This window comes from Coenobita brevimanus, chromosome 86 (assembly GCF_032717465.1).
Source record: "Coenobita brevimanus isolate Jiangsu-jjx chromosome 86, ASM3271746v2, whole genome shotgun sequence".
Lineage (NCBI taxonomy): Eukaryota > Metazoa > Arthropoda > Malacostraca > Decapoda > Coenobitidae > Coenobita > Coenobita brevimanus.
The window spans coordinates 22361341-22386461 of record NC_137039.1 but is presented as its reverse complement, the minus strand read 5'-3'; the positions used below and the strand labels follow the sequence as shown (position 1 = coordinate 22386461).

Genomic DNA, 25121 nt, shown 5'->3' with positions numbered 1-25121 from the left:
CTACAATTTAAAATGTAGGCTAGTTTCTTGTCATGGCCTTACCTGTAAATTATGCAGTACAAAACTATCGTACATGATTAGTTTGGTTATTTTAGTATCCTTTCATCTTTTGCAGTTACATAGGGTTGACACATGCCACATATGTTAATAATTAACAAACATACCATATGTAGATAGTTTTTGGTATGAACTGGAGATTACCCTGATGGTCCGGACAATCTGCTAATTCGGACAACCCTTCCCCCCATATAGTCCGAATGAGAGAGGTTCTACTGTATCACTTAGGCTTCTCCCTTCCCTCCTTACATGTATATTTATTACGAAAATAGATTAGAGGCCTACTTAGGAGATATATATTCAGAGCTACCAATGTTATATCTTGAAACAGCTTTGTCTAGCACTGATATGATTGGCAGGAAATCTAGACAATACATTATAAATTAGGTAGTTCCAGGTGAATGTAAATATCACTTAGGCTTCTCCCTTCCCACCTTAATGTATATTTATTACGAAAATAGATTATACAGCATATTTCAAGGGGAAAAAAACAGCGAAAATTAGCGAACGAGTGCACGTGAGGTGTTGTCAGGTGATAATTAGCCAATTCCAGGTGTATGGCACTCTCACTTACCTTATTTCTTTCTTGTATATATTATTTGGTATAAGAATAGGACATAGGGCTTATTTCAATGGATGAAATCAGTGAAAAATTCCAGGGAAGATTTACTTAGCGTAGCACGGCCGGGCAGGCGAGAGGATAGGGTAATGGAGGGGGGGTAGGGAGGGGAGTCAAGAACGGGGAGAAATGGCTAAATTGTCAACAATGGATGGGAGTACAGATGAGATTAGGAGTGCTGACTAGTGTTGGACATTGGCAGTACTGATAGATGATACAAGCCCCCACTTGGAAGCCCGGGTGAATTCAAAATAACACAGAATCACAAAAGCGACGCCCCGCGGTATGATCCCTTGCTCCCAAGCGTCACGAAAGTGACGCCCCGCAGTTAAGGGGTTAAATCAACGTAAAATATATTTTTAGTGATGAAACTATGTGTAGGGGTCAGCAAGAGTAAAAAGAAAAAAAAATAAAAACAAAAAAATTTGGCAAAAACCTAAAGTTCGTTGCAGACCCTTACAAAAAAAATATGTATATATATAATAAATAACAATGAAATAAATGTAAAATATGGCTCTATTGATGAAACTAGGTGCAGGAGTCAGCATGAGTAAAGATTTAAAAATTCCATCCATTCACCCATCACCCTATCCTATGTTGCCCCATGAGCAGCGTTAAGAGCCTGGGGCTAGGCAGACTGGTCCTGACTTTTAAGATGAAAGTGACCAGCCTCACTCATCTCTGGGTGGCATTATGAGAGCAATAAACCCCAACCACCCTTTGGATATAAACCTACACAGGCTCAATCCAATTGAAGCGCCTTAATTACCCACTAAATCACCAGGCACCATAATTTGGTTATGTGGTTACCACCCAGCATAGTAAATGGTTTCCTGGTGTACAGAAACCATTTGGCTTGTCACTCAGTGTACAGTCACCCACAGGCAGAATGAAGAGGAAAGAATGAAGGAAAGAGAGACAGAAGTGCGAGTGCAAAGTCATCAGTAGGCAGAAGGATGAGAACTGAATGAAGGAAAGAAAAACAGAAGAGATAAGCCCCTGTCACACATACGCAACTCAAGGGCCGACCGGGGTGCGACTCAAGGTCGTACCACAGTTTTTCATCAATCATCCCATAATTCGCCAACAAAGCCTGGACTCTTTAGGGTGCTCGTGAGCCGCTGGGATGACTCATCATGCCTCATGATTTTTTAATGCGCAAGTTAAAAAATCCTGGCTGCCTCATGACTTGCCATAAGTCGTGTCACGGTTGCATCAGTGTCGGGAGTGTCGTAGGTTGGTCGTGAAGCAGTCTAGCTCAATTGGATGCATCGTGATGCAGTCGTAGCTTTCATGATGCAGACGCCAACAAAAAACACCATTACGACTGCGTCACGACTGGGTGACGAGTTGCCGACCATGACCAGACAGTGCCTCTGACAGTTCATTCAGCAAATCGGAATCATGGCTCACGATCACGTGACAAGTGCAACAAGACCACATGACATCTGGGCTATACCCAAGTCAAGACTGCGCAAACAGTGTGCCAAGAGTCTCGGCAGGAAACATAGTCTGGGCAGAGAGGTGGCAACACCAGTCACACATGGCAACTGCGAGTCCTCGAGCGCGCGGCATATATACCACGACAGGGCCGCGCCTACCATCAGTTCACACTTGGCCACCTGCCTCCACGCATCACCCTAGCCGTCTGCCATGCCTTCTACGCCTCCACGGGGGGTCGTGGTGCATTCCCCAAATGCGTCACGCAGTCGTGTTGCGTTCGTGGGTGGTTATGTCACAGTCATGGCTGACAAAAATCCATTAAATTTCAAATTTGAAGACTCGTAGCTCCGTCGCCTCGCGATCTTGTCGCGTTCTTGAGGACGTCACGACCGGTCGTGAGGCAGTCGTGACGCGGTCATGAGGCAGTCATGAGCAAAGCAGACTCGGGGCCAGTCGGGAGGCATGGGAGCCAACTAGGACAAGACCTTGAGTCACGCCGCGGTCGACCCTTGAGTTGCGTATGTGTGACAGGGCCTGTACACCCAAAGCAGCACTACATCGAGTGGGTGGATGGTGAGCGCCCCCACCTACCACCAAGGAAAAAGCAAAAAACAATTTTGGCGAGAGTAGACAGACACAGGCCGATCATGGCAGTGAAATTACTGCGTCATATTCAGGATAAATGATAGGAAGGGAGGAAGGTGGAGGTGGGGTGGGGGGGTCTCTGATGGGGGAGAGAGGAATGAAACTTACCCCCAATATGAGGGAGGTGGTGTGGGGGTATTATGTGAGAGGAAACACACAGAAAATAATCATATCAGGACAATTGCCATGCCATTCGATACAAAGGGGGGGATGGAGGGTGGTGGAGGGGGGGAGCATGAGACACCCCACTATATGATGTAGATGTGTTATTGGTGAGTAGTTTGGGTGACAGGGGAGAGCAGGCGGTATCCAATCAGCCAGAGGGAGGTGGAGAAGTGGCTGGGGGGGGGGTCCCCCCACAGACCAGGTGAGGGGGCAGAATCTTCCTTCCCACCACTTCATCCCCTAGTTCTGATTGGGTATGAATCATGTACGTCATAAAAGGGGTTGGCTTACTGCTCGGCAATTTTTGACAGACCTTCAATGATCGTCAGTCATAGGACTCTACATGGCAAACTTGCAAACTGGCAATTGTCAGTCAATGCTTTAGGAGTTAACTGGAGAGAGACGAAAATGTGACATCCATCCAGGAGCTAAATCTCCATATTCTTGCCTGAGCCTCACTGTGGCTAATTGCTGTCCACCATAAGCGTGCATCAATTCACTGTTCAGGATGGACCTGTAGGGGTAGTTGCTTGCCTGCAGTTGATGGGTCTGTTCAGCTGAACAGACTGGTGTTCCTCTACTACTACAGCTACCTTTCAAACCAATCAATGTCTCCACCTCCACCATACCATCTTCCTCCCTCCACCATACCCACATTCCTCCCTCCACCATACCCACCTTCCTCCCTACACCATACCCACCTTCCTCCCTCCACCATACCCACCTTCCTCCCTCCACCATACCCACCTTCCTCCCTACACCATACCCACCTTCCTCCCTACACCATACCCACCTTCCTCCCTACACCATACCCACCTTCCTCCCTACACCATACCCACCTTCCTCCCTACACCATACCCACCTTCCTCCCTACACCATATCCACCTTCCTCCCTACACCATACCCACCTTCCTCCCTACACCATATCCACCTTCCTCCCTACACCATACCCACCTTCCTCCCTACACCATACCCACCTTCCTCCCTACACCATATCCACAATCTTCCCTACACCATACCCACCTTCCTCCCTACACCATACCCACCTTCCTCCCTACACCATATCCACCTTCCTCCCTACACCATACCCACCTTCCTCCCTACACCATACCCACCTTCCTCCCTACACCATATCCACAATCTTCCCTACACCATACCCACCTTCCTCCCTCCACTATACCCACCTTCCTCCCTCCACCATTACCACCTTCCTCCCTCCACCACATTCACCTCCCTCCCTCCACCATACCCACCTTCCTCCCTCCACCACATCCACCTTCCTCCCTCCACCATACCCACCTTCCTCCCTACACCTCATCTGCCTTCCTCCACCACATCCACCTTCCTCCCTCCACCATACCCACCTTCCTCCCTACACCTCATCTGCCTTCCTCCACCACATCCACCTTCCTCCCTCCACCACATCCACCTTCCTCCCTCCACCATACCCACCTTCCTCCCTACACCTCATCTGCCTTCCTCCACCACATCCACCTTCCTCCCTCCACCACATCCACCTTCCTCCCTCCACCACATTCACCTCCCTCCCTCCACCATACCCACCTTCCTCCCTCCACCACATCCACCTTCCTCCCTCCACCATACCCACCTTCCTCCCTACACCTCATCTGCCTTCCTCCACCACATCCACCTTCCTCCCTCCACCACATCCACCTTCCTCCCTCCACCACATCCACCTTCCTCCCTCCACCACATCCACCTTCCTCCCTCCACCACATCTGCCTTCCTCCCTCCACCACATCCACCTTCCTCCCTCCACCACATCTGCCTTCCTCTCTCCACCACATCCACCTTCCTCCCTCCACCACATCTGCCTTCCTCCCTCCACCACATCCACCTTCCACCCTCCACCATACCTATCTACCTCCCTCCACCACATCCACCTTCCACCCTCCACCATACCCATCTACCTCCCTCCACCACATCCACCTTCCTCCCTCCACCACATCCACCTTCCTCCCTCCACCACATCCACCATCCTCCCTCCACCATACCCATCTTCCTCCCTCCACCACATCCACCTTCCTCCCTAAACCATACCCATCTACCTCTCTCCATCATAATCACCTTCCTCCCTACACCATACCCATCTGCCTCCCTACACCATACCCATCTGCCTCCCTTCATCATAATCACCTTCCTCCCTACACCATACCCACCTTCCTCCCTACACCATACCCACCTTCCTCCCTACACCATACCCACCTTCCTCCCTACACCATACCCACCTTCCTCCCTACACCATACCCACCTTCCTCCCTACACCATACCCACCTTCCTCCCTCCACCATACCCACCTTCCTCCCTCCACCATACCCACCTTCCTCTCTCCATCATACCCACCTTGAGGTTGCGTTGCTTGGGGCCAACAAGAGTGGAGAGGAAATAATTCAACATGGCTGCCATTCGGTCAACCAGGGTGCTGTGCGTAAACATCTCAGGTATCTGGTGGAAACAGAGAATTAGCACACCTCTGGCTATCTATTCAGTTACCTACCCAACTTATTTGTTTAAATCTATCCAACATATCTGTTTACTCTGTTAGTCCATTTACAGTATACTGCACCTAGCTATCAACATTCCTTCTGGAAAGTAAGAAGTGTGAATTTCGGGAGTACAGTTGCAACAGGCAGACCAAAAACAAAACCTGGGATGAGGTAATAGTTTATGACCTCAGGGATAAGGGACTAAATAGGGAGGCTGCCAGATACAGAGCAATGTGGAGAACCACCATTAGGTGACCAAGGCCAACACATGCAAGCACGTTGGAGCCTTTATAAACAAAACAAATAAATCGTATATCTATCAGCCATGAATCAACTAATGCCTGCGACTCTGATCTTCATGGACTGATGACATTTTCCAGATTAGTGAAGTTTACATATGAAGCTAAAAAAATCACATGGATACAAAAAATTACACATATTGTGAATAACTGGTACTGTGCCTAATGTGTGATAATGAAACTGCGTGATAATGAAGCACTAAACCTATGGTATTTATCCTAACTGGTACTGGGGACCCCACTTATAAACCTAAATTTTCCCTCATACAACGATTTACACCCATTTAATACATACTGTTATGGTATGTATCAGAAACACATCTAGGCATAGACAGAGTCACAGAAAATGATGAAAAGGGCACCATAATGAAGAAATATATACCACACAGAGACATGAGATGGGACATGAGGTAAAGGGTTCTGAGGCAAGGGGGTGGAGACTTAGTGGTCTCCACCATCTGGGACTGACTCCTCACGTAGAGCTTCACCTTTGAATCTCTCAAAGCCATCAGAAACCACAGACTTTCCAGCATCTTTGTCAGCAGATCCAGGTCAGGTGTGCAATAATGTACAGTAGCTTTTTAGTAAGAAAGTGCGTGATCACAGAAGAAGTGCAGATTTTCATCTTGCAGTGATGATAAAAACCAATACAACCAAGTGCACAATAACCAAGAGCCCTCTAACATGATTTAAGAAATGGACACCCACGGAAGATGTAGTATGCTGATAACTTGGTACTGACTGCTGGGAATGAAAGGGAGGCAGAGGACAGATTCAGGAAGTGGTGAGACGGAAAGGGGCTCAAGGGTTCGGGGAAATTGTGGATATAACAAAAGTGATTATATCTCAGGCAGGCAACAGCACTGTCAAAGTGGAGAGAAACATATGTATATACTGTACATATACTGTGTACTGTATATATAAATGTCTATCTATCTATCTATTGCTAGGTGCCTCAATCCCGCACGGAGTGGCCACAAACAAATCGTCTCCACGTCCCCTTGTCCCCCGCCATTTCACTGCCCTACTCCCAACTCATCCCCCCCCCCTCTCTTATATACATCTCCACTCCAACCCTCCATCTCATCCTTGGCCTCCCCCTCCCTCTCTCCCCCTCCAACTCATGCACATACACTCTCCTCATCAGACTCTCACCATCCATCCTCTCCACATGCCCAAACCATCTCAGAGTATTCCTCCTAATGCTTCCTATCACATCCACATCCACACCACAACGCTCCTTTATAGCCTCATTTGTCAGCCTGTCTCTCCATGTGACTCCACAGGCTCCTCTTAAATAACTCATTTCCACTGCTCTCACTCTTGACTTGTGTCCTTCCAACAACGTCCAAGCTTCATTTCCATACGTTATAGTTGGTATCACAATACTGTCATGTAGTAACTTTTTCACTTCCATGCTCACTTCCCTGCTTCTTATCACTGCTTTCAAGGAACCAGCAACCTTTCTTCCTTGTTGTACCCTTTCAAGCACTTCACCCTCCAAACTTCCATCCTTACTCATCACACTACCCAAATATTTAAACGTACTCACATTTTCCATTTCCTCACCATCCAAACTCACTGTACATTCACTGACTTCACCTCTCTCAAAGACCATCACTTTACTCTTCCCTACATTCACCTTTAGATTCCGTTTCTTACACACACTCCCAAACTCATCCACCAAGCCTTGCAGCTTCCTTTCATCTTCACTTAACAACACAGTATCATCCGCAAACAATAGTAAAGGGAGTTTCCAAACACTACCCTCTCTCACTAGGGCCACTCCAACATCCACTGCCCTACCTTGTATCTCTTTTATTACCCCATCCATGTACAGATTGAACAACCATGGAGACATGACACATCCCTGTTTCAACCCAACCTTCAAAGAGAAAAATTCACTCAGTTCACCATCCACACGCACTGCAACCTTTACACCATCATACATATTCTTCACAGCATTCAACAACCTCCCATCTACTCCATATATTCTTAATATTTTCCACAATCCTTGGCTATCCACCCTGTCATATGCTTTCTCCAAATCCATGAAGGCCGTATACAACTTCTTTCCCTTCTCTAGAAACTTTTCCACAAAAGATCTAAGAATGAATATCTGATCTACACAACCTCTTCCCTTTCTAAAGCCTCCCTGTTCTTCTCCAACTAATTCCTTTGTTATTTCCCTAACTCTGTCAATAAGTATCCTACCATATACTTTTCCTATTACACGAAGAAGACAAATGCCCCTATGATTACCACACACTTCATTTCCCCTTTTCCTTTGTACAAGGGAAAAATTATACCTGACTTCCAATCCTCCGGGACTCTACCTTCCTCCCAGGCATATCTGCACATCTTCCACATCCATTCTATTATTATTTCTTCCCCATGCTTCAGCATTTCACCACAAACTCCATCAACTCCTAGGGCTTTCCCCAATTTGACTTTCTTCATTGCTTCCACAACTTCTATCCTACTGATTTCTTCCTGTCTTCTCACCTCCCTCCTTCTGCCAGCCACTTATACTCGCATTACTTCCATCCTCTATGTTCAACAATTCCTTAAAGTGTTCTCTCCATCTGCTCACTTTTTCTCCCTTCTCCACTAGTAATCTACCATTTTTATCTTTCACTTCCCTACTAACTTCACTTCCACCCTGTCTTACTCTCTTCACCTCTTTTCAGAACATTTTCTTACAGTCCCTACACTTTACACTCAAATTCTTTCCAAATTCCTCATCCACTCTCTTCTTACTCTCTCTTACTAATCTTTCACCTCTCTCTTCCGTTCTACATATAGTTCTCTCTTCCGCCTCTCAACTTCTTCCACACCCCTATTTCTCATCCATTCACTGTATGCTTTCTTCTTTTGTGCCACAGCCTGTCTCACCTCTTCATTCCACCATGCTGTTCCTTGCACCCCCCTCTGTCTTCTCTTCACCCCACACACCACATCACATGCTGTACATATTTCTTCTGTGAATATCTTGCACACACCTTCCATGTCTCCCATCTGCTCCAATTCATATTTGCCCAATCGTTCCTCCACTTCTCTCTTATATTCTGCCTTTTTCTCATCCTCTTGTAACCTTTCCGTTCTCCTTGCTACTACTCCTTCCTCCCGTCCTTCCCTTCCTCTATTTCTCCCTCTTACTTGGATTTTTATTCTGGCCATCACCAAGTTGTGGTCAGAAAGTCCACACCCCCAAACCTCTATAAGCTCTTGCATCCATTACACATCTTCACATCCTTTGATCCACACACACATAATCAATCATTGCCTTCTTTTCATTCAGTTCTCATCACTCGCCATGTATACCTGTGGATCATTTTGTGGCTGAAGAGGGTATTGGCTATCACCAACCCCCTCCCTGCACACATGTCCATTAACGCACTGCCATTCTCATTTATCTCAGCAGGCACACCCCACTCACCAACTATTCCATCCACCTTCACATTCCCTACTTTACCATTCATATCACCAATCAAAAACACTCTCTCATTCCTTCCAAACTTTTCCATGCACACTTCCACATTTGTCCAGAACTCTTCTCTCACTCTGCTTGCACAATCTTGCATTGGCGCATACACGCACACAATTGCCCACATTTGTATTCCAACTTTCAATCTTACCCACACAATCCTTGACCCAACTGATCCATACTCTCTTATGTACTTCTTCCATCTTTTACTCACAACAATACACACTCCTTCTCTTGCCCTCTCATTCTCACCTACTCCTGCACATATACCCATCCATACTCCCATTCTCTCACACTCTCTCCTTTCCATTTAGTTTCAGTTACTCCACATACATCCACTTTCACACCCTCAAGCACCTGAACAATCTCTCTCTTTTTCACCTCATCATTCGCACCCCTTACATTCCACGTCGCGATCTGTACCATGTCCTTTGTTCGGTCCTTGGTCGTCACCTTTTGGTCAGTCCTTGTCCGAGGCTTCCTGTTCGTCTTTTTAGTTAGCTGTTTTCCGGCAAGGAGCACTAACCCTCCTCCAACCCTTTTAGTCACCTTATACGACAAGTAGGGATACTGGAGGAGTATTCTTGAAAACCCCCCCTACCCCCAGGGGGTATTTACCTAGTGTTTACCCAGTTGTGATATACAGGAAATAAGCTACACTTGTGGGGTCTTGTCTCTCTTTCCTGATGTCAGATTTTGCTTTGAACTCTTTTAAGTTTTTAGACTGGACAATCTCTTTGTCCAGGCTATTCCACAGGTCTACGCATCTTTAAGGAAAACAATATTTCTTGATATCCTTCAAGCAACTTGGCATTTTCAGTTTCATTCCATGTCCTCTTGTTGCTCTCTCATCCCATACAAACAGATCTTCTCTGTCAATTTTTTCTACCCCTAATGTTGTCCTGAACACTGCAATCATGTTGCCCCTCTCTCTCCTTTCTTCTAAAGTGGGCAGATTTAGTTTTTCCAACCTTTCCCTGTACAACAGATCTGCCAGGCTAGGGACCATATTGGTTACTGTTCTTTGTAATCTCTCTATCATGTCTATATCTTTTCTCTTATGCAGGGACTACACTACTGCCACATATTCTGACCAGGGGCAGATCATGGCCACAATCAAATTTTTTCATCATCTCATCCATGTAATGAAATGCTACTCTTATGTTAGTCAACACATTATATATCTCCCTAACTATCTTGTTAATGTGCTTTTCAGGTGACAAATTATGCTGGACCAGCATGCCCAAGTCCTTCTCTTCTCTCACTTTTGCGATTAGTTCATCCATCCATCATCCAATGCTACATTGCCCCATGAGGAGCGTAGGAGCCCGGGGCTAGGCAGTTGGTCCTGACATTTATGATGAGAGTGACCAGCCTCACTCATCCCTGTGTGCCATTACATGAGCAATCAACCCCATTACCCATCAAATAATTCAGTGCTGATCTCTTGGCACTTTTACCTATTTCCAATATTTTACATCTGGGAGGGGGTTGGTGATAGCCAATACCCTCTTCAGGCATAAAATGATCCACAGGTATACATGGCGAGTGATGAGAAGGGTGGGTGGTGAACTGAACGAAAGGAAGGCAATGATTGATTATGTGTGTGTGGATGAAAGGATGCGAAGATGTGTAATGGATGCAAGAGCTTATAGAGGTTGGGGGAGTGGACTTTCTGACCACTACTTGGTGGTGGCCAGAATTAGGATTCAAGTAAGATGGAGGAATAGAAGAAGGGAAAGACGAGAGGAAAGAGTAGTTGCAAGGAGAGTGGAAAGGTAACAAGAGGATGAGAAAAAGGCAAAGTATAAGAGAGAAGTGGAGGAACGATTGGGCAAATATGAATTGGAGTAGATGGGAGACGTGGAAGGTGTGTGTAGGATATTTACAGAAGAAATATGTGCAGCATGTGATGTGGTGTGTGGAAGGAAGAGAAGACAAAGGGGGGTGCAAGGAACAGCGTGGTGGACAGAAGAGGTGAGACAGGCTGTGGCACAAAAGAAGAAAGCATACAATGAATGGATGAGAAACAGGGGCGTGGAAGAAGTTGAGAGGCGGAAGATAGAGTTATATGTAGAAAGAAAGAGAGAGGTGAAAAGATTAGTAAGAGAGAGTAAGAAGAGAGTGGATGAGGAATTTGGAAGGAATTTGAGTGTAAAGTGGAGGGACTGTAAGAAAATGTTCTGGAAAGAGGTGAAAAGAGTAAGACAGGATGGAAGTGAAGTTAGCAGGGGAGTGAAAGATAAAAATGGTAGATTACTAGTGGAGAAGGGAGAAAAAGTGAGCAAATGGAGAGAACACTTTAAGGAATTGTTGAACATAGAGGATGGAAGTAATGCGAGTATAAGTGGCTGGAGAATGGCTGGGAGAAGGAAGGAGGTGAGAAGACAGGAAGAAATCAGTAGGATAGAAGTTGTGGAAGCAATGAAGAAAGTTAAATCGGGGAAAGCCCCAGGAATTGATGAAGTGTGTGGTGAAATGCTGAAGCATGGGGGAGAGATAGTAGTAGAATGGATGTGGAAGATGTGCAGATTGGCCTGGGAGGAAGGTAGAGTCCCGGAGGATTGGAAGTCAGGTATAATTATTCCCTTGTACAAAGGAAAAGGGGAAAAAGAAGTGTGTGGTAATCATAGGGGCATTTGTCTTCTTAGTATAATAGGAAAAGTATATGGTAGGATACTTATTGACAGAGTTAGGGAAATAACAAAGGAATTAGTAGGAGAAGAACAGGGAGGCTTTAGAAAGGGAAGAGGTTGTGTAGATCAGATATTCATTCTTAGATCTTTAGTGGAAAAGTTTCTAGAGAAGGGAAAAAAGTTGTATGCGGCTTTCATGGATTTGGAAAAAGCATATGACAGGGTGGATAGACAAGGATTGTGGAAAGTGTTAAGAATATATGAAGTACATGGGAAGTTGCTGAATGCTGTGAACAGTATGTACGAGGGTGCGAAGGCTGCAGTGCTTGTGGATGGTGAACTGAGTGAATTTTTCTCTTTGAAGGTTGGGTTCAAACAGGGATGTGTCATGTCTCCATGGCTGTTCAATCTGTACATGGATGGGGTAATAAAAGAGGTACAAGGTAGGGTAGCGGATGTTGGAGTGGCCCTGGTGAGAGAGGATAGTGTTTGGAAACTCCCTGTACTGTTGTTTGCAGATGATACTGTGTTGTTGAGTGAAGATGAAAGGGAGCTGCAAGGCTTGGTGGATGAGTTTGGGAGAGTGTGTACGAAACGGAATCTAAAGATGAATGTAGGGAAAAGTAAAGTGATGGTCTTTGAGAGAGGTGAAGTCAGTGAATGTACAGCAAGGTTGGATGGTGAGGAATTGGAAAATGTGAGAACGTTTAAGTACTTGGGTAGTGTGATGAGTATGGATGGAGGTTTGGAGGGTGAAGTGCTTGAAAGGGTACAGCAAGGAAGAAAGGTTGCTGGTTTTTTTAAAGCAGTGATAAGAAACAAGGAATGAGCATGGAAGTGAAAAAGTTACTACATGACAGTATTGTGATACCAACTCTAACGTATGGAAGTGAAGCCTGGACGTTGTTGGAAGGACACAAGTCAAGAGTGACAGCAGTGGAAATAAGTTATTTAAGAGGAGCCTGTGGAGTCACATGGAGAGACAGGATGACGAATGAGGATATAAAGGAGCGTTGTGGTGGTGGTGTGAATGTGGATGTGATAGGAAGCGTTATGAGGAACACACTGAGGTGGTTTGGCCACGTGGAGAGAATGGAGGGTGAAAGACTGACGAAAAGAGTGTATGTGAGTGAGGTGGAGGGGGGAAGAGGGAGGGGGAGGCCGAGGATGAGATGGAGAGATGGGGTGGAGAGGTATATGAGAGAGGGGGGTGTGAATTGGGAGCAGGGCAGTGAAATGGCGGGGGACAGGGCGACTTGGAGGCGATTTGTTTGTGGCCACCCCAAACGGGATTGAGGCGTCTGACAATAGATAGATAGAGATAGATTCATTTTTTTTTTGCATTGAATTTCATTTCCCACATTTGGATCCACTCATGAATCCTACCCAGGTCCTCCTGCAGCATTTTACAGTCTTCTTCAACTTCTACTCTCCTCATAATCTTTGCATCATCAGCAGACAGATTTGCATAACTGTTCATTCTATCTACCATTTCGTTTACACAATTCAGGAACATTACAAGTGCTAACACCGAGCCCTGTGGGACTCCACTTGTTCCTGTGCTTCCCTCCATCCAGACATCCTGTCTTTAACTACTGTCCTCATTTGTCTGCCCCTCAAGAAGTCTCTCATCTACTCTAAGAGGTACCCCTTCAGTCTTCCTATGTGTTCCAATTTCCACATTAGTTGCTTGTGGGGTACTTTTTCAAAGGCTTTCTCCAATTCTAAATACACACAATCCACCCAACTCTCTCTCTCTTATAGCATGTCAATCGCCCTTGAGTAGAAGCTTAAATGTTGGAAATACATGACCTTCCACTTCTGAATCCAAACTGACTTTCTGCCAAAATGTTCATCTCCTCCAGATATTTTATCCATCTGTCTTCAGGATTCTGTCGCACAATTTTGCAACCATGCTGGTCAGGGACAATGGTCTATATTTCAGAGGTTCTTCCTTGTTCCCTCCCTTATAAACTGGTACCATATTGGCCCTCTCCCATGCTCATGGCACTTACCCATCTTCCAGAGAACACACAATTAAACTGTGAATCTTATCTGCCAGTTGTTCTCTTCATTCCTTTAGTGTCCAATTAGAGATTCCATCTGGTCTTGGGGCCTTCCTCACATCCAGAGTTTCCAGTAATTTGTATACTTTGTGCGCTTCAACATTTACATTTTTTAATCCTACATTTCTTGTCACTCCCTCCTCCCCCTCAAAATCACTTTCTCTAGTGAAGACTGATTAAAAGCATTTGTTCATTATTTCAGCTTGCATAACTGCATCTTTATAGACATTCCCTTCTACTTTCAGTTTATTGATTCCTTCCTTTTGTTTCGATTTACCATTATGAAACCTTTAAAACAATTTAGGTTCTTCCTTACATTTGTCAACTAATAATAATACTAATAATAATCTGGCCTTTTATTTCTCAAAAGCTCCAGTTCTTCCTTTTGGGAATTCACTAGCGCTCGACACACATACATTATTTTTACAATTACAAGAATTGTGACATTTCTTGTATGTAATACAAGCTACATCATATATACATGAAAGTGGCAATAATTAAACCCTATAATCATCCGTTATAGTACCTCTCTCCAGGTCATAGCATTTTGAAAAAAGAAAGGCTTTCAGCTGTCTCTTAAAGGATTCAACATTAGAGAGTTGTCTTATGGACAATGGCAATCTGTTATATAATCTAGGGGCTCTATATGCAAAAGAACGATCAGAGAAAGATGACTGGTGAATGGCTCCTGGCTAATCAAGACGCAGGGAATCATCTTCACTGCGTAACATCACACCCGGGCGTGTCGATAGGAGTTTTAACAATTCAGCAAGATACTTTGGTTTTACCAAACTTAAGAACCTTGAATGTAATAAGACACAGTTTAAATTCAATTCTAACCTTTACTGGTAACCAATGCAACTCAATCAGAAACGGGGTAGTTGAGGTTCTCGGGGGGAGACCAAAGATAAGCCGTGCCGCCCTGTTCAACACAGACTGAACTTTTGTTAGTATATTATTTGGAAGACCAACCCACAGTGAATTACAATAATCAACACAAGACAAGACCACTGCATGGACCATTGTTAAGAGGCACCGTCTATTCAGGAATTTTCTCACAGAGTACAGATTTCTAATATGCAAGTTACACCCTCTTACAACCTGATTAATAGGTTCTTTGTAATTTAACTTAGAATTAAAATAAACACCCAGATTTCGAACAGAACTGACTGGATGCAGCTGTGACACGCCAATGTTCAAAGCCAGGGCATTGTCAGTGTCGTCACCCCTTCTGTTTCCTCTGATGATGATGATCTCAGTTTTACCATCATTCAGCTTAAGTTTCCTCTTAGCCATCCAAATCTTAATATCAGACATTAGAGATTCAAACTTTGTCTTTGTATCATTGATATCTGACATCTTAACATAGAGCTGGGTGTCATCAGCATAAAAATGATAGGACACATCATGAGCATCAAGTAGAGACGATAAACTACTTGTGTAGATAGTAAATAGAATTGGACCCAAAACTGATCCTTGAGGAACTCCAAACTGAAGAGGAGCAGAATCAAAGCTAGCGTAATCAACAACCACTCTCTGAGATCTGTCCGACAGATATGACTTAAGGAGCAAACGGGCACTATCACGAACGCCATAAAAATAAAGATCATCCAACAATAGTTTATGGTCTACTATATCAAAAGCTGCAGACAGATCCAACAGAACTAGGAGAGAGGACATCCCACTACAAGTGTTTGCCACCAAGTCACTCTGAATCCTTGTTAGTGGTTTCAGTTGAATGGTATTTTCTGTATGCCGATTGAACAACAGGAACAAATCTGTTGTGTTCCAGTAGTGGTAAGAGTTGATCGAGTATGGCCCGCTCAATAATCTTGGATAAAAAAGACAGGTTAGAGACGGGACGATAATTTGTCATGCTCTCGACATCAAGGCCAGGTTTCTTAATTAGGGCCCTAAGCAAAGCATGTGTCTCAGACTGCACAAAATTACTTTCTAAGAAGCATCTATTTATGATGTTGCAGATAAAGTCTGCAGCGTACTCATACACATCAGGCAGTTGTGACATGTTACACGGATTGAGTGAGCAAAATGTTTTATTAAGTTCTCTGATGTAACATTTGACTTTGTTTACATCCAGCGGATGAAATGTTGAAAGCAAATGATCGAAGGTGCACCGTGGCTGGAAGTCAACTGAGTACGCTTCACTAGGAGAACTGCTGTCTAAATCACTTCTTATGCGAGATATCTTACTTGTAAAAAATGAAGCAAAATCAGAAGCCAATTGGGCATCAGATACAGAAGTTGGTTTAACAATTACTTTCCTCCGACCAACCAAATTGTTCGCAACTGCAGACAGTTTTTTATGATCACCATCACATGATTCAACTTTATTTTGATAATACCTAGCCTTTTGGGCTTTTACAGTGCGAACGACTGCTCTTCTCGCAAAAACATAACGCAAACGAGTTACTTCGGTCCGCTGCAAGTGCCACTCACGTTCTGCCCTTCTACGTTGTCTACGTAAAGAATTAATGGATGGACCATACCACGGAGAATTATCACGTACAGTGATTGTTTTTACTACCTCAGGACAATAATAGTCAAAAATTGACCTGAGCTCGTTGTTGTAAATATCAATCAATTCACCAGAAGAAAGACTTGAAGAATCGATGGAGTTTAAACGTTGATCAATTTCAAAACACATCAACTGGCGGTCAACATTGTTGTAATTTCTGAACCTGATGACCTTTTTATATGAAGGACATCAAAACTAAGAGTGATCAGAGCATGATCAGAGATGAGGGGGTCAAATGAGTCAACCTCCACATCTGATACGTGCCTGCAACCAAAAGGGGACAAGATCAAGTCAAGGACATGTCCTGAGACATGAGTTGGATTACTCACATGATTGAAAAAATTGTTCTGGGAGATCAACTCAAGGAATTCCGAAGAAAATGGTTTTGACTCTGGACTGTCAACCCAATAATTGAAATCACCACAAACAAAAAGGCCTCCAGGTTTAAGAGAAAACCCTTCAAGAAACTGCCCAAACTCCTCCATAAAACTTCGATCTCTGCCCGGATGACCTGGTCGGTAGACAATTGCAAATCTAATGGTATTCTGATGGAAATATATTAATACTTCCATAAATTCAAATGAAAATGGGGTCAGGTCTGTGTCAATGAGAGAAACGTTTGCAAGTGCTGCTGAGTAGATGAGTGCTACGCCTCCTCCCGGATAGTCAGCAGCAGGCCTGGGAATGCTAATAATAGAATGTGTCTTAGGCAAAGCATTATGAATAATATCGATATCAGACTCATACAACCAGGTTTTAGTCAAGCACAAAATGTCAAGCTCGTGCTGATTTAGGGTTTCATTAATATAGTCTATCTTATTACGGATGGAACGAATATTTGAAAGACCCATCCTTAACTGGTTCAAGAGGGAAGTAGTCAGTTTTTTGAATGGTCAAAATTGGTGTTTTCAATCAATCTATTCCTATGAGAAATCATAATTGGACATTCTCTACTTGATGCAAAATGGGCAACCACCTGTGACTTTGAATTAGCATCTTGATGTCTTAAAGAGGAGCAGTTGATGCATTTGGGAGAATTTCTGTTACTACAGTCCTTAGATTTATGGGTCCAGCACAAAAGACACATTTAGGTTCATCACATTTCCTAGTACATCTCTCAAATGTATGACCAAAGCCTTGACAGTGATGACACTGTGTAACCCAGACTCTATCGAAAGCACGGCATCTTGTAAGATCTACATAGATGTAACTGCCCTGTTCTACAATGGAGGATCTCACCTCTGGCGACATCTTCAAGACAGCAGTTTTGGTGTCATTCCTTGTCCTTGTGAAGAAAAAGTTGAGGGTACAACCTCGATCAACGAGCATCTTAATTTCATTGTTTTTTCTCAGAATATTTTAGATGATGTCAGAGTCATCCAAGGAAGAGGAAAGGCCTGTCACGGTCATTTTAGGCAACATTTTCTTCGGCTCTGATATGCAAAAAGTGCCCTCAGAGCCAAAATGATCAGTCAGCACCCGTTGCTTCACCCTTGGCCTCAGCTGACGGAAACTTCATTACCAGCCCACCAGCCTTGGTCTTAAGGCAGCTATCAACCAGTACCGAGTTAAGTACGCCTCTGATGTCTTCTGGTCCCATCATATGTCAGGGCACCAGCGCCACTCTCTGGTTTCACAATTAGTACATGCTGACTATGAATGGCTTTTTTCTGGCCATGAGCACTGATCTAAATCACGCCCCCAGGCAGATCCTTCCCTCCCCCACGAGAGACCCACGAACAGCATCTGCAAATGACTTGGCCTGATCTTGCGTGACCGCCATGGGTGATGAGACCTTGGTCTCTAGTGCCTCCAGTCTATTTGATATGTCTCTGATTGCTTGAAAGATCAGCCCAATAACTTTATCTTCAAACTTCTTCTTGGTACTACTTCCTCCACCAGCCAAGACCTCGTCTGCTGGTGCAACATACTGGCTACACAGACAGCGAAAGCCCAGCTGGTGGCTCTTCTTCATGAATGGATAGTCGCCTGCATCCAAATTTTCACAAGCTATATGAATCCACTCGCTGCAGTAGGCACACTTCAGTGCTTATGCACTTTTTGCTACAGACCTACTGCAGCGAGGGCACTGGTGTTGTTTACTCATGATAAGGGAGAACAAAAAAACACAACAAAATGACAACAACAGCAAAATGTATATACAATACTACCCGGGATAAACCTGGGTAGCGCCGCCCCCGTTTGTGTCACCCTAATTTAGGAGAAAAAAATAAAACCGAAAGAAAAAAAGGCACAAAAAACAGAAATCACCACGAGCAGGTGGGGTACGACTTGACTACCCTTCTAGGAAAGGTAACCCAATCCGAGGTGCCGCAAAAGTGCTGAGATGGTATTGAAACTTTTCCCAATTCGAGCTTTATAGCAGCAGCAAATACGTCACTTAGGCAAGACCTCATTGGTTACGATACTGCCACTGCGCAAAGCAGTATACATTTTTCGAAGTTTCTCTCATCCTCTCTACATATTCTTTTATATTCATTTCTAGTTCTTTTATATTCTTCCTTTGTTCTATCATTGCATCTTTCTTCATTTGTTCCATGAGTTATCCCTTTCTTTTTTGCTATCATACACCTTTTGTTGAATCAGTCATTTATCCAGTTCTCTTTCCCATCAATTTTTGGCATATACTGTACATTTCCACACCCGTATTGTATAAGTCTAGGAAAATATCCCACTTCTTCTGTATTTCTCTTGTTTCCCTGCATTCTCACCAATCTGTTTCTTTGAAAAATTTTCTCAGTCCTGTAAAGTTTGCTTTTCCAAAGCTGTATCTTCCATGCCTGTATAGTTCATCTCTAGTCTCCCCATTTCCTTCTATCATTTGGAACTTACTAATGTGTGTGTTGGGGGAAGGGTGGAGGAGCTCAAGTGTAAAGAGACCATTCCACATCCCATGATTTTAGCTATGTTGATTTGTGACTGAGAAAAAAAAATGAATGGTGTAAAAGTACATATCGAGTGGTAACAGTGAGGTAAGACAGTGACGAGGGGTATGTGACAAGCAACATCTGTACACAAGCATATGTACATGCACACTTTTGTGTGTGGCCAGCTGATTGGGTGTAAGCAGACCATTTTCCCTCCTATAAATTTTGCCATTTTGATTTAGTGGTAGGTGGGGGCACTCACCATCCACTCCCTCGATGTAGTACTGCTCTTGGGTGCCTGCCCTTTCTTCTCTTCCTTTCATCTTTCCTTCCTTCCTCTTCTGTCTTTCTTTCCTTCTATCTTTCCTCTTCTTTCTGTCTATGGGTGACTCTACACAGGGTGACAAGCCAAATGGTTTCCTGTGCACCAGGAAACCATTTACTACACTGGGTGGTAACCATATACAGTAACCAAATTATCGTACTTGGTGGTTTAATGGGTAATTAAGGTGCTCCGATCGGATTGAGTTGGTGCAGGTTTATATCCAAAGGGTTTACTGCTCACGTAATGCCACTCAGGGATGAGTGAGACTGGTCACTCTCATCTGAAATGTCAAGACCAACTTGCCTGGTCCGGGGCTATTACGCTCCGCATGGAGCAACACTAGATTGCATGATGTATGTATGTATGTATGATTTATAAGCATTTGTTTTAATGGAGAACTTAATTCAAGGAAGAAAAAGTACATAATGTGCGGTGGTGATGAAGTGAGAGCAACGAGAGGAAGGTGGCATGCAATGTGTGTGTGTGTGTGTGTGTGCATGGCCAGCTGATCAAGTGTAAACAGGACATTTCACATCCCTTAATCTTAGCTGTGTTGAATTATAACCATTTGTTTAACCAAAATTCCACAAAAGGACAATGGTCTGTTTACTCTAGGTGGGGTGAGGATGCACCTACATGGCCTGACGATAGAACTTCGGGGATGGGGGGTAGCTGCAGATGGAGGCCACCTTCTAGGATATTCCCACACACTATGTGTGTGTAATTCACCAGGTCGGTCAGGATCACTTGATGGTCGTGATTGTCTGCTTTTAACCTCCCGGAAGGGAGCTGAGAGCTCATAAGTCCGATCTAAGGGCAAGGCTGTGACCTTCACACACGCACACACCCGTCCCCTTGCTCGAGGGGGACAGTAACAACCCACTTCGTCAGTGAAACTTTTCGCAACCTGAGCGAGGCGCGAACTCCCGTCCACCAGTTGGCAAGCGGGAACGTTACCACTGCACCAGCGAGCATGTGTGTGTGTGTGTGTGTGTGTGTGTGTTTATTGGGTTAGGTCAGGGTTTATCTTTCTGCACATAATGTACTGTATTTAATGCAAATCAGGCCCACATAAACTGAGAGCCTACTGTATCTCTTAATGTTTAGTTATAAGGCAGGTAAGTTCCAGGGTTTTAATTTGAAGTGGAAAAATATCAAAATATTTTCACCTAAGAGTACAGTATTTGTATCCTTAAACCGAGGTGTCCCGTCAACATATGGGCACGTCGCAACGTTTTGTCACAGCTAGTCCCATCAACGTAGCAGTACGTCGCGCAATTGCATGGTTCATAATTTGCACAATTTTCAATTTTCGTGCATGATTTTTGGTATGTATACACAGGACACCTTCCTCTACAAGATGCCAGGCAGGGACAATGCCTTACCCAGCATTACCTCCCCCCCCCCAGCACGCCATTGTCTCGGCAATTCACCTGTTATCAGTGACCTGGCCATTAAAGACATTCAGGGCCAGAGTGATTCCCCAATCGATGACAATGTGGAGGACAAAGTTTATGTAGCATTAGAGGAAGAAACAGTCAGAAATGATGATCAGGTAATGTCGCCAAAAAAGTCAGGTATGTTGATGTGTTAGTGAGTGAAACAATGCTCATATTGCCTATATTACTGTGTGAAAACCAATATACTTTCGTACTACATATAAATTCGTACCAAATAAATAAATAAATACCGTTTATGAGTGGTGCGGACTAGTTACCCTCCTACAGAACTCGTTTTCTTTGGAGACACCCTGATAGAAAACCCAGTAAGGTAAGGAGTACTGCTAGCTGTATTGAGTATTTTAAACCTCAGGTGAGCGATTTCTCTATGAATTTTCGATGTTTCTCACCAAAAGTGGAGGTCTGAGCCAAAAAAAATTTTTCCCAAAATTGGTAGGGATTGGAGGGAGTCAGTGGTGGAAAATCGGTCGGGACGTGACGGGTTAAAGTTGGCATGAACCAGGAACCCAAAAGATCCTACTAATTTAAGTGAAGAGAAGATTGGGGGGGGGGGGAATGGGGAGTTGCTGGTACATAGCAGGTTAGCCATGCAGACAGGCAGGGGTTGAGTCAGGGCCCCAGGCATTATCAGGAAGTTTGGAAGGTGTGAGGTAGAGGGAGGATAGCCAGGCACCATGACACAACCAACAGCAAGAGAAACTTTTGCTGCATGGGGTATAGCTGCCCCAATGCTGCCTGTGCTAGGGAGAACAGAAAAATGACTGACTATATTGACTTAGTTGGTAGATGAGGGTGCCCATCATCCACTCACTCAATGTAGGGATGCCTTATGGTCTCTACACTGAGTGACAAGCCAAATGGTTTCCTGTACCCAGGAAACCATTTACTATGCTGGGTGGTAATCATATAACAGGGGTTTTTGGCCAAGTTAAGTGTCCCCCAGATTCCTGTATCTAAAATCACTTGATCATGGCAGATGTTTCCGAAAGCTGCGAAGGGCCCAATGGCAGATGTTTCAGACAGCCTTGGAGGGCCCAATGGCAGAAGTTTCAGAGAGCCTCGGAGGGCTCAATACCTGCTCAGGGCCGCAACCAAATGGGCAAATTTGCAAGGCCATGTGGAATGTGAGAGGCATGAATGAGGACAACATGAGGGTGGAAGTGGTGAATGCGTTCAAGAGTGCGAGATATGCCGTGATGGCACTGTATGAGACAAACATGAAAGGGTGTGAAGTGGAGGAGTGGGAGGGTGTGCAATGTATATGATCGGGCATGAATGGGCGAGGAAGATGCAAGGAAGGAGTTGCTTTGTTGATGAATGAGGTGCAGCAGAGTGGAGTGAGAGATTACAAATGTGTCAGCTCAAGATGTATGTATGTCAAGCTCAAGTTTAACAAGGTAAAAGTAGGAGTGATTGTAGTGAATGAATTGTGTGATGACAGGAGTGAGAGTGGGACAGGTTTTGGGATGAGCTGGACAAAGCAGTGGGAAAAATGCCCAGGAGCTAGAAAGGGATCATATTGGGCGATATAAAAGGAAGAGTAGGCACTGGTCCTGACAATGACATAATGGGTTCTAATGGAGTACCAGGAGAAAATGATAATGGAAAGTGACTGAAGGATATGTGTCAGGAAAGGTGGCTGTGCGTTTGTAACTCATATTTTAAACACAAAGATGCACATACATACACATGGTATAGAGGGAACGGGGATCATGTTGAAAGGAGCCTGCTTGATTAAACGCTTGTAGACTTGATGCTAGGAATGGCTGCTGATAGGACGGCCATGAGAGGATGATATGGAGGTCTGTCAGATAGTGGGATGCAGGATCAAGCTGAGAGGAGTTAGGTGGACCTGGAGAGAGTGGAGCAGTCAGGAAGAAAGACTGAAAGTCAAGAAGCTGAGAATCGAAGAACTGGCAGATGAATACAGGACCAAAGTAGTAGAGGAGTTGGATCCAGTGAATAGGAATGAAATGGATCTGGACAGCCTGTGGAGTGCATATAAGGATTTCTTAAGAATGCTAAAGCAGTGTGTGATGAGGCAAAAGTAACAACAAAGAAGAAAGGTACAACATGGTGGGATGAAAAGGTTAAGAGAGCACTGGAGGAAATGAGGAAGTAGTGGCTAAAGTGGTTACAGAACAGGGGTTCAATTGAAATAAGAACTTAATATACTGAGAGCAGGAAGTACAGAGAGACTAGTGAAGAGGAAAAAGAAGGAGGTAAATGATGATCTTGGAAGAAAAATGAATGCAAACTACTGTGAAAATGGGAAGTTATTTTGGAAAGAGGTGCAGAAATGTAGAAGCGACAGTGGAATGAAATGTGAAAGTGTGAAGACTGTAAGTGGTAGATTATTAACCCGTTAACTGCTCATGGCGGTCTTCTGGAGGTGTCCGTGGTGCGCAGACAGAGGGGTAAAAATGAAATTTCCCGAAGGCCAAATTTTGTCTTAGGAATTGAGAGAACACATGCCGAAGTATATAGTAACGAAATATTAGCTCAATATTTACCTTGGTAAAGCCATGGATGAACATCGAAGTGTCTGATTTCTTATTGGAAAGTATGGTTTTGTTTCCTTTTTCGGTTTCGGTTTTGAAGGCTAAAACATGCTTACATGGGTCGGCCTTGGTCACCATGGCACTATATTCGAAATTCACCCGCGCGGCCAGGGCTGTATTGAGCTGTCGCACTCGGAACAGCCCAGGCTGTATAGAGCAGTTAACGGATTAACTCATGGGGATGAAGTAAGGGCCGGATGGAAAGAATATTTTGAAAGTCTGATGAATGGGAATAGAAAGAGCAAAGCAGCTGTAAACATGGTTGGTTTTGGGGCTGTACAGAGAAGGAACGCAGTGCCAGGAGATGTGACACTCACACAAGTGAGGAATGCCATGAAGAGGATGAAAAATGGGAAAGCAGCTGGGGTTGATGAGGTGTGTGCAGAGATGATTAAGTGCAGTGGCGAAAGCAGAATGAAGTGCTTGTTGGAGATATATAAGAAGGCATGGAGTAGTGAAACTGTGCCAGCAGAGTGGAAAAAGGCTATGATTGTACCCCTGTACAAGAATAAAGGTGAGCAAAATGAGTGCAAGAATTATCATGGCATAAGTTTATTGAGTGTGGTAGGAAAGGTATATGGAAGAATTATTATAAAGAGAGTAAGAGTGATATCAGAAGTCCTAGTGGGTGATGAACAGGGTGGCTATAGAAGTGGCACAGGATGTGTGGATCAAATAACTGCAGTAAGACAGATAGCGGGGAAGGCTTATGAGAAGGACTATAAGGTGTTTATGGCATTTATGGATCTGGAAAAAGCATAAAACAAAGTAGACAGAGAAGGTTTGTGGAAAGTTTTGTGCATGTACAGTAAAGATGGTAAGCTGCTAGGTGCCATCAAGAGTTTTTATGATGGTAGTGAGGCATGTGTAAGGGTAAATGGGCATCTAAGTGAATGGTTCACCATCAATGTGAATGTGCAACAAGGCTGTGTGATGTCCCTATGGTTGTTCAATATATATATGGGTGGGGTGATAGAGAAGTAAAAACATGAGTAATGGAGAAAGGGACGGCATTGGTAAGGAATGGTGATGGATGGAATATCTCAAATTCCTGATGGAATATCTCAAATTGCAGATGATGCAGTGCTACTTGCAAATACCGAACATGAGCTTGGTAGACTAGTGTAGAGTTTTGCTGATGTCTGTGAGCATCACGCCTAGAGAGTAAATGTAGAAAAGAGTAAACTGATGGTAATCAAGAGAGAAGGTGACTCCCATTGTGATGTTACAATGAATGGAGATACTGAAATTGGTGAGAGAGTTCAAACACCTAGGTAGAGTGACAGAAAAGAGAGGAAAATGTGCAAAAGAAGTGGAAAGTAGAGTGATACAAGGAAGAATGATAGCTGGTGCTATGAAGGCCTTGATAAGAAACAGAGACTTGAGTGTTGCAGCTACACAAGGCTTACATGAAGGAGTGTTAGTGC

At 44.2% G+C, this 25121-nt stretch overlaps 1 protein-coding gene across 1 annotated transcript in view; it reads right to left on the bottom strand.

The window, feature by feature from the left end:
* Ube4A (Ubiquitination factor E4A) overlaps positions 1-25121 on the bottom strand; it is a 200247-nt gene that overhangs the window by 24903 nt on the left and 150223 nt on the right. Inside the window, exon 11 of the mRNA XM_080280834.1 lies at positions 5294-5395. Coding sequence (XP_080136960.1) covers positions 5294-5395 — 102 coding nt within the window. The remainder of the gene's footprint in view (positions 1-5293; positions 5396-25121) is intronic.